At 46.6% G+C, this 15,064-nt stretch overlaps 1 protein-coding gene across 3 annotated transcripts; it reads left to right on the forward strand.

Annotated features, from left to right (window-relative positions):
* Positions 1–285: 285 nt before the first annotated feature.
* LOC123820545 (leukocyte immunoglobulin-like receptor subfamily A member 6) lies at positions 286–6,482 on the forward strand. 3 transcript variants are annotated; one of them, XM_045841306.1, is made up of 7 exons: positions 286–396; positions 518–553; positions 742–1,026; positions 1,170–1,472; positions 1,693–1,989; positions 2,308–2,610; positions 5,621–6,482. In XM_045841306.1, the coding sequence occupies exons 1-7, from the start codon at positions 363–365 to the stop codon at positions 5,746–5,748; spliced, it is 1,386 nt and encodes a 461-aa protein (XP_045697262.1). In that variant the 5' UTR covers positions 286–362; the 3' UTR covers positions 5,749–6,482. The 3 variants fall into 3 exon arrangements, with proteins under 3 accessions (XP_045697262.1, XP_045697264.1, XP_045697263.1); XM_045841307.1 differs by having other exon boundaries at positions 330–396; positions 985–1,026; XM_045841308.1 differs by lacking the exon at positions 2,308–2,610.
* Positions 6,483–15,064: the final 8,582 nt, after the last annotated feature.

Below are 15,064 nucleotides of genomic sequence, written 5' to 3' on the forward strand. Positions count from 1 at the left end.
CCTGAAGCAACTCCAGGGCCTAGGTGACCACTGTCCTTGGGGAGGACCCACAGGGAGGGGCTGATGGCCGTGTGAGGTGGGAAAGGCAGCCTATGGGGGAGACTCTCACCTGGAAGGACATGCCCTGGGTCACCTCACCTGCAAGGGGCATCTGAGGAGGCTCCAGGTTTAAATCTTCCTGCATCAAGAGAATGAGGGCCAGACTCCTGGGGAGACACTGTTCTGCTTCCTCAGGGGCACTGACGTAACAACCCCGTGATGGGGACGGACAACCTCCCACTGGCCACACCCTGTGAGTCTGTCTACACTGAACACACCGTGGACTCTTCCTTCTGCAGAGCTGGATTCAGAGAGGAGACACCATGCCCCCCAGCCTCACACCCCTGCTCTGCCTTGGTGAGATGTGAGGGGGGAGGGGAAGCCCTGCTCTGACAGGACCCCAGGACTCAGGAGGCTCCTGGGGAGGAGGGTTCTTCTGAGGATTCAGGGCAAATCTCTCACAGGGACTCTCTTGCAGGGCTGAGTGTGGGCCTGAGGATGCCAGTGCAGGCGGGTGAGTCTGTTCTCAGGGGTCCCAGGATTCTCTCCACATAAAGGACAAGGGGCTTTCCCATCAGGCAGCTGGGGGTGGAGAACATAAGTTCTCAGTTAATGGATGGGGGACGTCTGGGAAGGTTCTGAGGCTGAGATTTGGGCACTGGGGTGAAAATGTCTTGTGACCCAACTTCTGATTCCTTCCAGGGACCCTCCCCAAACCCACCCTCTGGGCTGAGCCAGGCCATATAACCTTGTTGTGGAGCTCTGTGACTCTCTGGTGTCAGGGAACCCCACAGGTCCAGGAGTTCTGTATGGATAAAGAGGGAAGCCCACACCCCTGGGGCAGACAGAAGTCACTGCATCCAGGGGAAAAGGTCAATTTCTCCATCACACACATGACAGAGTATGATGCAGGGAAATATCGCTGCTCCTATCTCACCCACACAGGCTGGTCAGAGCATAGTGACCCCCTGGAGCTGGTGGTGACAGGTGAGAGGAAACTCAGGGGTCCCAGCCTCAGGATCTGTCTTCAGGAAAGGGGATGGTCTCAGGGGGTCTCCCCCTCACAGCCCAGCCCTGGAAAATGTCAGCCCCATTTAATACGCTGTCACACTGCCTTCTCCCTCTTCTAGGATCCATACGCAAACCCAGCCTCTCAGCCTTGTCCAGCCCTGTTGTGACCTCAGGAGGGACCATAACCCTCCAGTGTGGCTCACGGCAGAAATTTGACAGGTTCATTCTTACTAAGGAAGGAGAAAACAGGCTCTCCTGGACCCTAGACTCACAGCGAGAACCAGGTGGGCAGGTCCAGGCCGTGTTCTCTGTGGGTCCAGTGACCCCCAGTGACAGGTGGACTTTCAGATGCTATGGATATAACAGGAAGAGACCCCAGGTGTGGTCACAGCCCAGTGACCGCCTGGAGCTCCTGGTCCCAGGTAAAAATATTCTCTATTTTGCCTCTTGCATGGATTTAGTCTGTAGACTGGTTACTGAATTCATTGCAGGGAGGGGAGCCCCATGTGAGAGGTGGGGTGAGGGGAGCACAGGGGCTCCTGGGTCAGAAACACAGAGAGAGAGACAGTGGGACCTGGGGACCAGGCCAGGAGGAGGGTTCATGGGAGGAGCAGCCCTGTCACTCCTGTCTGTTCCCTGCAGGTGTCTCAGGGAAGCCCTCCCTCCTGACCCAGCAGGGCCCCATTGTGGGCTCTGGACAGAGCCTGACCCTCCAGTGTCACTCTGACATCGGCTATGACAGATTCACTCTGTCCAAGGAAGGGGAACAGGACCTTCCCCAGATCACTGTCCTGCAGCCCCAAGCTGGGCTCTCTCAGGCCGAATTCCACCTGGGCATTGTGAGCAGTACCCACGGGGGCCAGTACAGGTGCTATGGTGGACACAGACTCTCTTCTGAGTGGTCAGCCCCCAGCGACCCCCTGGACATCCTGGTGGCAGGTGAGCAATCAGTATGGGTTTAATCAAGGACCAGAGTCTGGCTCAGGCCCTGCTAGGATCTCAGGTGGTGAGGGCCAGGACAAGGGGTGTGGGGTCTCCAAGGAGAGAGAGAGAGATAGAGATAGAGATGAGAGAGAGGGAGGGAGGGAGGGGGGAGGGAGGGGGGGAGACAGAGAGAGAGAAATAGATGATGGGATGGGAGGGGGAGATGCAGAGAAAACAGAGACAGACAGCAAGGAGGGTCCCAGAAAGGGGCCTGCTGACTCTCAGGTCACAACTTCATCAGCAGCAGCCCCACACCAACTCCCCTCTCTCTAGGATGGCTCCCTGACAGACCCTCCCTCTCGGTGCAGCCAGGCCTCTCAGTGGCCTCAGGAGAGAAGGTGACCCTGCTGTGTCAGTCATGGAGCCCGAGGGACATTTTCTTTCTGTCCAAGGAGGGGGCAGCTGATCCCCCTCTGACACTGAGATCACAGTCCCAAGCTCAGCAGCACCAGGCAGAGTTCTCCATGGGTCCTGTTACCTCAGCCCATGGGGGGAACTATAGGTGCTATAGTGCAAACCCCAGCAACCCCTACCTGTTGTCACAGCCCAGTGATCCCATGGAGCTCCTGGTGTCAGGTGAGGCCCTGACCCTGTCATGTCTGTGCTCACTCAGCTCAGGGCCCTGTGCCTAGGAAAGTCAGGGACAGAAATAAATGAGGAGTGCAGGAGGCTCCACAGAAGGGAACAGCCCCTGAGAGGGGGAAAGAGACAGGGCCTCCCACCCCTGAGCCCCCTGTTCTGAATCTCAGCAGAGAGAAAGAGCAGGAGGGAGGAGTGAGATGTGTGAGAAGTGAGGAGGAAGGTGATTAGACTGAGCAGAGAGGACAGATCCCCTGCTCCACTCACCCCCTGCATCTTCATCTCAGAGTCTGAGTCCCTGGGGTCCAGGCCCCACTGGGCCCTCTCCCAGAGAAAGCAGCTTCCCCTCCCCTGAGTGTCCAGCTCTACAGGCTCCTGGGCTCACCTGGAGCCTCTAGGACTTAGTGCTTACCTGAGTGAGGAGGAGCTGTGCCCTGCTCAGGAGGATCTGGGGACTCCCACCCACACTGAGGGCTCCCCTGCCTGCTGCGTGGTTCTGGGGGCCCTTGTCTTTTCCTGTTCTTTTCTGAGACCTTTTGGGCAGTGTGTCAGTATACAGAGTAACAGTGTAATTTACATTATATGGAGTCAACCTTCAAATGTCTATAATGCTATTCCTATTTTCATAGAGAAGACAAAATTCAGAAATTTGTTGTGGAGAATTACTTCTTGTTACTATTAAGTCTTTGCATTACACGTATTTTAAATGAGATTTTAGTGAACTTCAGAAGCACTTTGATAGGTATTTGTAAAACTGAGTAAATTTGCACCCAACTTTCAGAACTGCACATCTAATAATGTAATTTGTGTGTAAGCTATTAGATTCCTTTATGCTGTCTAAATAGTAGTAAGTACATGTAGGGAAGCTATTGGCTTGGGCATATTTATTTCCTGACCAGTACAGCTTCCTAAAATCCCCTCCTGTTGGATTGTTTCTCAATTGATCTCACTGATACACTGAGAAAATTATAATAACACAAATCAAAGGTCATTTCACTTATGTCACACTGTATACCTATTTTTCTTTCTCCAAATTCCTCGTAATAAAAAGACCAAGTAAAACATTCCACAGCTTTACCTGTGAAAAAGAGTTTTATTCATAGCCCAAATTATTTCAAGGCAAACTCATTAAGATGTCTGCATTTTATATCAAATACACTATTGACTTTTATGTTTCAATGTGTTTTTCTGTTTCATTAGAGTCTTATTAGGGATGCTTTTTTAACTCATGTTTACTGATCTCCTAAAAATTATCTTTTCTGCCTGATTTATAACCACTTGAGTCACAATTATAGAAGTTTCTTGTTTCTAACCACCTGGATATTAGTGCAAATGAATAACATTTATTGTCCATGTGCATTTTCTGAATTGTGTGAGCTGATATTTACAATTTTTGTGTACATCTTTGGAATTAGGACAAGACAATAATTTTGTTACATCTTGTTTTCTATATCAAGTGGGGAAGCAGATTCCCATAATTTCCTACTTTTGGTGCTCACAAAACAGTACAACTTGGGGCAATTTCTCTGTTCCTTAACTTTGAAAATCACAACTGCGGGCTTCCTTGGTTAGCAGCATTGCTAAGTAGTGCATGGAGGTTGTGTTTTGGGGTACAAAGCACATGATTAGCTGTCCATCCATGAAATCTTGCCACACTTCCTAGAGTTTGTCCAAAAGGAGAAGAAGATGGTGCCTGCCCCTTCTCGGTCCTGACCTGACCTCTGACCCCATGTTCCAAGGACCCAAGTCCCAGTCCCCCTTCTCCTCTGGCCCCTCCCTACGTCCCACGGAAGAGACTTCATTCCCCGTGGAAGACCAGACTAGACCCTTTTGGGGGGACCTGCCTCCTTATCACCTGTTTCTCTTTTTTTTAGATTTTATTTATTTATTTTTAGAGAGGGAAGGGAGGGAGGGAGGGAGGGGGAGAGAGAGAGAGAGAGAGAGAGAGAGAGAGAGAGAGAGAGAGAGAGAGAGAGAGAGAGAAACATCAGTGTATGGTTGCTGGGGGTCAAGCCTCCAACTCAGGCATGTACCCTGACTGGGAATAGAACCTACGACACTTTGGTTCACAGGTCACGCTCAATCCACTGAGCTACGCCAGCCAGGGCTATCACCTGTTTCTTTCGTGTCTCTCTGTCCTCATACACACAACAATAATTATCAGCACCACACAAATATATGTAGATACAGGTGATGATATATAAGTTAGTATTTATATGAGTGGTTATATGTATAACTATATATACAGATTCATTTTATATGACATTTTATAATACACTCTATAAAATGTACATAGAGAGGGTGAGGGAAAAGTAGGATTAAAGTTGTTTGTACAAAATATAATGCAACAATTAATAAATAACACAATAAATAACTCTGTATTTCATGAATTCACAACTGTAAACCTACTCTTCTCTCACCCCGTATTTACTCTAAAACAGATATTAAATTTATGTGCCTACACTATATCTACAAATGTTCATCCACATGCCCATATATCTAATCTGGTAATTTTATCTCCCGTGGTAGTTTTGTTATTATATAAAATGAACTAATGAAACAATAAACAGATGAAAATGTCCAGGTGATGATTAAACAGCAGACCCCAGAGTGGGGTGAAAGGGACGCTGCCCCAGGCTTTCACCCCTTTGTGTTCCTGCCACTCAGGAGCCCCCAACACCACCCCTCCTCCATGGACCTGGGCCCCCGCAGGTGGAAAATGTGGGATCTCTCAGCTCCAGGGCAGTAAGATTCTGGGTCTTCAATCTCAGATTGAACACAGAACTCACAGCAGCTCTACATTGTTCCTGAAATGAGACCATTTTTTTCCCCTAACCTGACTTCTTATGCACAGCTCACTCTCCTCACAGTGGCTGGGAGCCAGAGCTGGATTCAGATGTCCCAGCGATGCTGACGTCCATGGGAGGAGGGACCGTGGGGGAGATATTAGAACCCTGGGGATTAGGGACTGCCTGACCATGGTGACATCTGTCTCCCCATTTTGCAGGTTCCCAAACCACAGTGGTGAACCTGATCCGCATGGGTGTGGCTGGGTTGGTCCTGGTGGTGCTCGGGGTGCTGCTGCTTCAGGCTCAAGACAGCCAGAGGAGGACCCAGGCTGCAGCCAGAACATGAACACAGAGGGCACAGGGCATCGTTCAGAGAGAGGGAACCATACCCATCTGATGACCCAGGATGTGGGGAAGGACAGCTGGACCACAGGTGGGGAAACTGTCTGCTGATGTGTCCAGGGGAGCAGAGGTGGCAGATGAGGTTTGGGGACAGGAAACATGAGCCGTGTTCCTGTGGAGATGCCTCCTACATCCAACTGTGGGGCTGTCCCTCCTCATCCTCACTGACTCCCCTTGACTGTCCTGTTCTCACCACTGTGACCTGAAAGGCAGCACCACATGGCTGGTTTGGGTTCACATCTACACAACCCTCCATGCTGGATCCCACTCATATAAACAAATCTGGTGTCTTCATAACCAGGGAGGGTTTTTTCAGCCATAAAAACAAAGTACTGACACCTGCTACCTGGTGGGTGAATGTAAACATTTTGCAGCTAAATGACAGAACCCAGAGAGAAAAGATCACATTTTCTGTGACTGCATTTGTATGAAGCATCCAGGAGGAGGAAACCCACAGAGACAGAAGTCAGGTGGGCTTGTCAGGGGATGACGAGAAAGAGAGATGGGAGACTGAAGGCTTCATGTAATTTGGGTGTGGGGTTACACAAATTTGTTACTAAAACTAGATAAAATCTGTGGTCCATCTGCTGTGTATTTACTACATTCCAGTGAAATGTATAGTTTAAAATGCTCAATTCTATGTTACAGGAACTTATTAAAAAGAAATGTAAGTAAGTCGCCATGGTTCCCTGTGGATCCTTTTTGCCTCACAAGTGGCCTCATATCCCCAGGCAATCTCATGAAAGATGAGACTCCCACCAGGTCTGAGATGCCCTCAGTGCCCAGTGCTCAGCCCCTGGTGGGATTCCCACCATCACTCCTGAGTGTGGTGAGTGCGGGATCCAGGATGAGCAGTATCCTTCCTGTTTCCCCTCAGTCTGGGCTCACCTGCCATTCAACCAAGGATGCCCTGTAGCTTCTGATGCCCCCCGAAGGCTTGGGGGATACATGTGCGGCTGTCAAGTAGCCCTTCCTCCCAAACACTCTCATGCCTACCTCTTAATCAAGTCCAGGAATGACACAGATGGAGCCTTTTCATGTCTCAGGCACCACTGATCCTCACAACACCCGTGAGAGTTGAGCTTCCACCCTTGTCTCCAACGAGGGTAAAGGGAGAAGGGAAGGGACTGGCTCAGAATAGATGGTCAATAATGTTTCCTCTTGTTTTAGATTAAAACTTGTGAATTGTCTGCAACTGGTGCTTTTGCCCAGCACATGGAGACAAAATGACCAGTGTCCCAGTGTCAGAAGCAGGGTCACCCCTCACACAGCAGGGCAGTGAGGAGGCAGACATGCTCAGGGGCATGGATGGGAGGGATGGAGAGAAGGTCTCCTGCTCACAGAGATGAGGAAGTCAGAGAGAGGAAGTGTGAGGGAGAGACAAATTCACACACTCAGCCAGGACAGTGGGTGGCTCTCTCTGTGGGTCAGGTGACTGCTGTAATCCTCTCCCCTTGCCTCTTGCCCTTCAGTGGGGTGGTCAGTCCTGGGACACTCCCATAGGCTCCCCAGGCCACCCAGACAGAGTGCAGACAAACCCTCAGCTCATCCCTCTCTTTCCCCCACACAATGAACACACCCACAGCTCTCTTTCTGTGATCCGGTTCCCCTCCACTGTCACACTCAGGTGAAGTCCCAGGACATCATGGGCATGTGACCGCATCAGCCTCATCTCTGGCCTCCTGTGGACCCTCACTCCCAGCTGAGGGGTTTACTCCCATGCACCTGAACTTACCTGTCACAGACCACCACCTGCACAAAGCCTTTCCACAGGTCTCCACCTCATTCCAGCACATTCAAGGACCCCCACCTGAACTTCCATGTTGTGGAAGATCAGGCTGACCTAACCTCTCTGTCCTAAGCAGAACCAAGTCCTCCCTACAAAGCAGACCCTTCCCAGTACTCACCTCTCCTCCCCAGACTCACACACCGGGGTCATGGCCACACTGGGCTTGTCATGGGCACCCTCTTAGCCCATCAGAACAGAGCACACTCTCTGCACACCTCCTTGACTGAGACAATGACAAAGAAATGTTGCTGCCTCTTTTCACTCAACTTCAAATGTATTTGTGTTATGGGAGCTACGTTGGGTTTCATGAGAAATTCTCATAAACCACACAAAGTACTGATTAGCTCATCACCTCTGTGCTAGATTAGGGCTGGAGTTTTATCACAGTTCATCATCCCCTCTTCACTCCCACAATCTTTTCCCAGAGAGGGCTATCTTCTCAAAGCAGCAACCGGCTCACACATTCCCACCTGAGGGGTTCACTCCCAGCTGAGTGGTTTACTCCCAGAGGCTCTTGATGTGATTTTGAGTGCAATGCACATAAAATAAAACTTATCTTTTTAATGTGTACAATCCAATTTAAAATATGAGCTTTTCATTTTAATTCATCCTTCATTTCCTTCAATTACCACAAGGACAAGATATTGATTTTATTTTTACATACATACCTCCTGTCACTTAGCTTACCCCCTTCCTCATCTCTGTAAAATTTTTTATTATTGTTCTCTGGAGCTGTTACTAAATGTCACGCTCACTTCTTTCCTTCTGACACCATAGATATGACATTTGCCCTCCTCACTCTAGTCCCCAAGTACCTTCATTCCCCATTGCAGGTCTCTCTAAGCTGCATTTTGGAAATTTCCCCAAAATCATATTCCACTGTCATTTTGGAACTTCAGCTGTGTCTCATCCATCATGGGAAAAATTATTTTTATTTAAAAAAAAATTTTTCATTTAGTTATTTTTAGAGAGAAGGTAAGGGAGTTAAAAAAAGATAGAGAGAGAAACATCAATGTGTGGTTGCTTCTCATGTACCCCCTACAGGGCACCTGGCCCACAACTCAGGCATGTGTCCTCACTAGGAATTTAACCAGCAACTCTTTAGTTCAGAGGCCAGCACTCTATCTACTGAGCCAAACCACATGGAGGAAGAATTATTTTAACGTGTCTATTCAATTGAGTATTTCCCCTCTCAGACTTCTAACTCAAAGATTTCCAACCAAAATTGAGGTGTAGGTAGACACAATGTGCTTCCTTGCACAACCAAAAGAAGGACAACAACAAATTTAAAAACAAAACACAATGAGAACTTACAGAAAGTTCTACTGAACGGAAGTTCGATAACCAAGGAGGTAAAGAAGAAACATTCATCCAGACCTGTGGGAAGGGCAGAGATGGGTAGCTAGTTGGAGAGATTTCACAGCAAGGTGGCGACTGGCAGAGTGGGGAAGGCAGTGGCTGGCAGACTGAGCAGTCCCACATTGACAGTCAGATAAACTGGGAGGAACAACTGGGGAGCGACACAGACCACACAACCCAGTGTCCAAGCACAGGAAAATAAAGCTTCAAAGCCTCTGACTGAAAAACCTGTGGTCTTTCAGGTTCAGAGGGGTTGAGGCTCCAGCAGGAGAAACTCCCAGACCCAAAGGAGAGTTGATTGGACAGACCCATGAGTTCCTAGAAAGTACACAAACCCATCCACCCAGGAATCAACACCAGAAGGGCCAAATTTGATTGTGGGGAGCTGGGGAAATGACTGAAAACGAGCAGAGAGCAGAGCAAGCAGCACTGTTACTTCTCAGACCCCTCCCAACACAGAATCAAACACAGCCAGGAGGGTTGCCCTGCCCTGGTGAATACCTAAGGCTCCGCCCTTTACTACAGAACAGGTGCACTGAGACAAAAACAAAAATGGCCCAAATGAAAGAACAGTTCAAAGCTCCAGGAAAAATACAACTAAGCAATGAAAAGATAGCCAACCTATCAGATGCACAGTTCAAAACACTGGTTGGTTATCAGGATGTTCTAGGAACTCACTAGTTACTTCAAAAGATTAAAAAAGACCCAGGCAGCACTGAAGGTTGCATTATGTGAAGTAAAGAAAAATCTACAGGAAACCAATGGTGATGGGAAAGAAACCAGGACTCAAACCAATGGTTTGGAGCAGAAGGAAGAAATAAACTTGCAACCAGAAAAGAATGAAGTAACAAGAATTCAAAACAATGAGAAGAGGCTGAGGAACTTCTAGCACATCTTTAAACGTTCCAACATCTGAATCACAGGGGAGCCAGAAGGAGAAGAGGAAGACCAAGAAATTGAAAACTTATTTGATTTGAAAAAATAACGAAGAACTTCCCCAATCTGGCAAAGGAAACAGACTTCCAGGAAGTCCAGGAAGCTCAGAGAGTCCCAAAGAAGTTGGATCCAAGGAGGAACACACCAAGGCACACCACAATTACATTAGCCAAGATTGAAATTAAGGAGAGAATCTTAAAAGCAGCAAGAGATAAGGAGATAGTTACCTACAAAAGACTTCCCATAAGACGATCAGCTGATTTCTCAAAAAAAATCTTTCAGGAAAGAAGGGGCTGGAAAGAAGTATTCACAGTCATGAAAGGCAAGGACCTGCATCCCAGATTACTCTTTCCAGCCAAGCTATCATTTAGAATGGAAGGGCAGATAAAGTGCTTCCCAGATAAGGTCAAGTTAAAGGAGTCCACCATCACCAAGCCCTTGTTATATGAAATGTTAAAGGGACTTATCTAAGAAAAAGAAGATCAAAACTATGAACAGTAAAATGATAACAAACTCACAACTATTAGTATCTTAGCATTAAAAAAAAGAAAAATGAACTAAGCAAACCACTAGAACAGGAACAGATTCACAGAAATAGAGATCACATGCAGGGTTATCAGTGGGGAGGGGGAGGGGGAAAATGGGGGAAATGATACAGGGAATAAGAAGCATAAAAGGTAGGTAAAATAGACAGGGGGATGTTAAGAATACCATGGGAAATAGAGAAGCCAAAGAACTTGTAAGTACAACTCGCAGACATGAACTAAGTTGGGGGAATGATAGTGGCAGGTGTGTACAGGGCAGAGAGGAATAAAAAAAGGAAATGGGACAACTGTAATAGCATAACCAATAAAGTATATTAAAGAATGAAGAAAAAGATTTCTAACTCATTATATTCTACTGTAAAACAATTTTTGGCTCAAAATTGAATCCTCTCTTTGTTTTTCAGATATTTACACATGATCATCTTAAATTACTCTTATATTTTCCTACTGACTCTCAATAAAGCTGGATAACCATTTTTCTTCTAGCCTGATGTTAGAAAAACTTAGAGAGAGAAGAGAAGTTAATGGTGTCTGTTGACGGCAAATGTTGGAGATGCTGTGTATCTACCTATCTATTTATGTAACCAGTAATCTGTATCTGTGTGTCTATGCACCTGTGTATTAGTCAGTGTGTCTATTTATCTGCACCTGTCAATCAACCTCTCTGGCATCCAGAATGTGAGACAATACAAGAAATTTCTGCTGTCTTAAGCCACCCAGTTTGTTGTCTTTTGCTGAGGCAACCTTACCAAACTAATTCATTCTCTCTCTCCCTCTCTCTCTCTCTCTCTCTCTCTCTCTCTCTCTCTCTCTCTCTCTCTCTCTCTCTCTCTCTCTCTCTCTCTCACAACATATATATAATTTGTCTCTGTGTCTATAGTGACACAAGGAATGAGGAACTGACTTTTGACTCATATGCGAGAAATGATTTCAGCTAAAACAATAAAAGCAGATTTTGCCTGTTTTGTCCTGTTCTAGAAATGCACAATCAAATTGTCCAACACATTGATTTCTGCTAGACAGGAGAGCAAAAAAAATATGCAACTGGACCTAGGTGTAATACATACTAGGTGGGGGATGGATTTCCTATTTCTTCTAAAAATAGTTTCACATTAGTAGCCATTTTACATATTAGCTTGGCCCAGTAATATTGAATGTCATAAATGGTATAATTAGTGGGCATTTCAAGTGGCAGGAAGTGATGTTAAATCGCTATGTGACTGTAGAGTTTAGGAAAATCAAATGTGACTCTTGAGAACTGAGGCACGTTGACTAATGTGGCTCAAGTGAAACCCCCTGCCCCTGCTATTTTTAGGGTGAGCAGAGCTGGTCCTCTTCCTGTGTGGCAGGCCCCTTGCACAGTGCACACTGTGGTGTGGGGACCCTGCCTACCACATCCTGTGACTTCGCCTCTTCAGCTTCACTTTAACAACTGAAAGACAAATTCTCAAGAGCTGTACTGGAGAACTTGCAGTGGGACTGCACCACATTCCGTGATGGATGAGTAGCCCCAACCTGAGGGTGCAAAGTAAATTCAAATTTCTAATCACAGAACTTGATGTCAGGACAGCTCTCTGGTTTTAGACATGGTGCAACCTTGACCAGAAATGTTCATATGTATCTAAAATGCTTTCCTTAAGACCTTGGACTGCCACCACCTATAATAACCACCTCTCCTTTCTTTTGTCAATCCTGAGAGACTGAGAGTGAATTCAGCACTGGGAGCCAGACAGCTCCACCCTTTAGGGGTCAGCCAGCCCATGTGTCTTATCCAGGGGTCCCTGAACTTAATGTACAAGGGGAAGAAGTAAGACTACATGGTTTCCATGTTTTGTGCAGGATACAGTATAAGTACACACTTTCTTCCATAGTTGATATACACGACAACTACATTTTGACCGCATGTAGACATTTGCTCTTTGGGTGGATTGAGAAGCCAGAACACATTCCACAGCACAACGTACATCTTGCTTCAAAAGATGTAACAGGAACTTGGAGTTCATTTAAGGCCCAGGGATGGAGACTCTTCCACGTAGGGTAGTAATTCATCTGAAGACAATAGGAAGATAGACTCACCTTGTCTAGGAAATGAGATTCCCCCTCATACTCATTTCAGTCACAGAAAAGTACCCATGAGTGCCTGGGGGCTGATTCTTTGTTGACTTCTGTCAAGCACATCAAAAGGATTAGTTGTAGACTAAAAATGTGAAATACCACTGTTTCACAAACAGTGTCCTGTTAGGCAGGAGGTGAAACTTCTGGGTAGAATGGAGTGTCTGGGTGGGTGAGCCTGAGATACATGAATGGCCCCAGTTCTGCATTTTCCAGGACAAAAATGTCAGATGCTCAAATCCTAGTCTCAAGAGTAAATATCTTCTCAGGGACATTTTGAAAAACATCCAGTTAAGATGAAGCACCACAAGATTGTGCTTTTAATACTGACAAGCTGATTCTAAAATTCACATGATGAGAAAAGTACTGTAAGAGTCATTCTATGCATGTGTTGATATGATGCTGTGGGTTAATGTTCACTCTCTAGTGAAATATGAAGCTGAAAACCTTTTTGAAGTTCACCATACATGTGAATAGCACGTTTTGTAAGTTGAATGTTAAAGATTTTTGGTGGTTTTTCTATGGCTCTCTGGTGTTGTCTTACACATTTCTACTTCTTATGTCTTCTCAGTACCAGTTCTTCTTTGCTTCTTTTTATAGCCTTTGTTTGAAAGAAGATTGTGTCTGCTGTAAGCATTGCTACCCTGATTTCTTTTTGTTTTTATTTTCAGAACATTTATTTTTCTATCTTTTTATTCCCAGTCTGTGTGTGTGTTTCCACCTGAAGTGAGTCTTTAGCAGGGAGCATGTCTTGTTTCCTTGTTTATTCTGCTCCCCTATACTTTTTGAATGGAGCAAGTTCTCTGTTAGCCTTGAAACTAATGGTTCAGAAACACATACTTATTTCCATTTTATTTCAAAATTTTAGCTGTTTTTTTTCTATCTGAAGAAGACCCTTTAGCATTTCTTGTAATACTGGTTTGGAAATGATAAACTCCTTTGGCTTCCTCTGGGCTGGGAAGCTCTCTATCTGTTCTTGGATTCTAAATGTCAGCTTTTTCTGCACAGAGTTATCTTGGGTGTAGGTTCTTGCTTTTCATCACTTTGTATATTTTCTCCCAATCATGGCAGGCTTTCAAAGATGCTGCTGGCACATTAATGGGAGGAATTCACTGCAGGTTGGTGAACAGCAAGAAGAGGGCCAGAAACCACAGCAGAGGAACAGCTGGGAAGGGGCAGACCCCATGGGGCAGAACTCACTTTAGCAGGGCTCTGGTGTCTACTGACTCCACCCCTTGAGTGTGTCACTGGTGGAGGTGATCAAGTGGCACTCTGGTGTGCTCTGAAGCTGTCCACTGGGTATGTTGGCTCCCAGGCCTCCCGGGATGTGCAGGCCAAGGTCAGCTACCATCTGTGCCCATCCTGGGGACACCTAGCATGAGCTGCCAAGAAATCTGCTAATGACTGCCACTTGTGCTGGGTTTGTAGGTGGCAGGGAGAGGCCACACTGTCCCCTGAGGCTGGCTGCCACTGCTGCTGGCCTAGGGACACTTAGCTGAGGTACAGGGTACACTGAGCCCAGACACTGCTGGTTTGGGTTTTGCAGACTCTGAGAGACTTTGGTGTGAGCCAAGACAGACTGTTTGTATGACAACCCCCTGGAAGTGGCTAGAGTGTGCTGACAAGTTGGGTGGGCAGAGCCTCAGGGAATCATCAGGGTAGGGTGAACAGTGTGAGCCATGTTTATAGAGACTCAGATTTGGTACCTTCCTGTTCCTGTGGGGAGCACTCAGCATGTGTGTCTGGGACAAGCTGCCCCTCCAGTCTGGGCCCCAAAGTCAGACAATTCACTTCCTCCCCATATGTCCCTGGTGCCTTTCACGGTGCTGCCCCAGTGCTGGAGCTCCGAGGGACTGAATTCCAGTAAGTCCACGCACAGGCTCATTAATAGGACACCTGTGACTCCTGTTGCCTCTGCCTCACTCGGCTGTAATCCCTGCTGGTTTCTACAACCAGAGGTGATGGGGACATCACCTCCCATCACTGGACCCCTGGACTGGGGAACTTGGTGTGGGGCTGGGAGCACTTACTCCATAGGGGGATCTCTGCAGTCAAGATATAACCCCCAAATTTGAACTGTCTACATGGGTGTGGCACCAGCTCATTGCATGCCTTCAGCCCTCTACCTGTCTCAGTGTGGCTCATTTTAAACCTTTAGTTTTGGGACTTCCATTCAGCTACCTTTCAGGTGACTGTTTCATTTGGCGGTGGTTGTCAGAGAGTGTGAGTTCCACATTTACCTATGCCACCATCTTGTGCAGAAGTCTCAATGTCTAATGATAAGTAAATCATTTTGAATGTTTGCCAATTTTTTATTTAAATAGTAAGTAAGTTTTATTTTTAAATAGTTCTTTTTAAAATTTTCCAGACCAATTTTGAATTGACAGTGTTATATATTATTACATCAACCAATTTGGACATTGTATGTGCATTTCTAATTAGGGTAGTTACCCCAACTGTTAGTATTGGAATTTATGATTTTGAACCACTTTTGCTTCCTTCTCTTCTCTGTGTAAGGT

This window comes from Phyllostomus hastatus, unplaced genomic scaffold, assembly GCF_019186645.2.
Source record: "Phyllostomus hastatus isolate PE091 unplaced genomic scaffold, TTU_PhHast_1.1 phas_contig_349, whole genome shotgun sequence".
In the NCBI taxonomy this organism is placed as follows: domain Eukaryota; kingdom Metazoa; phylum Chordata; class Mammalia; order Chiroptera; family Phyllostomidae; genus Phyllostomus; species Phyllostomus hastatus.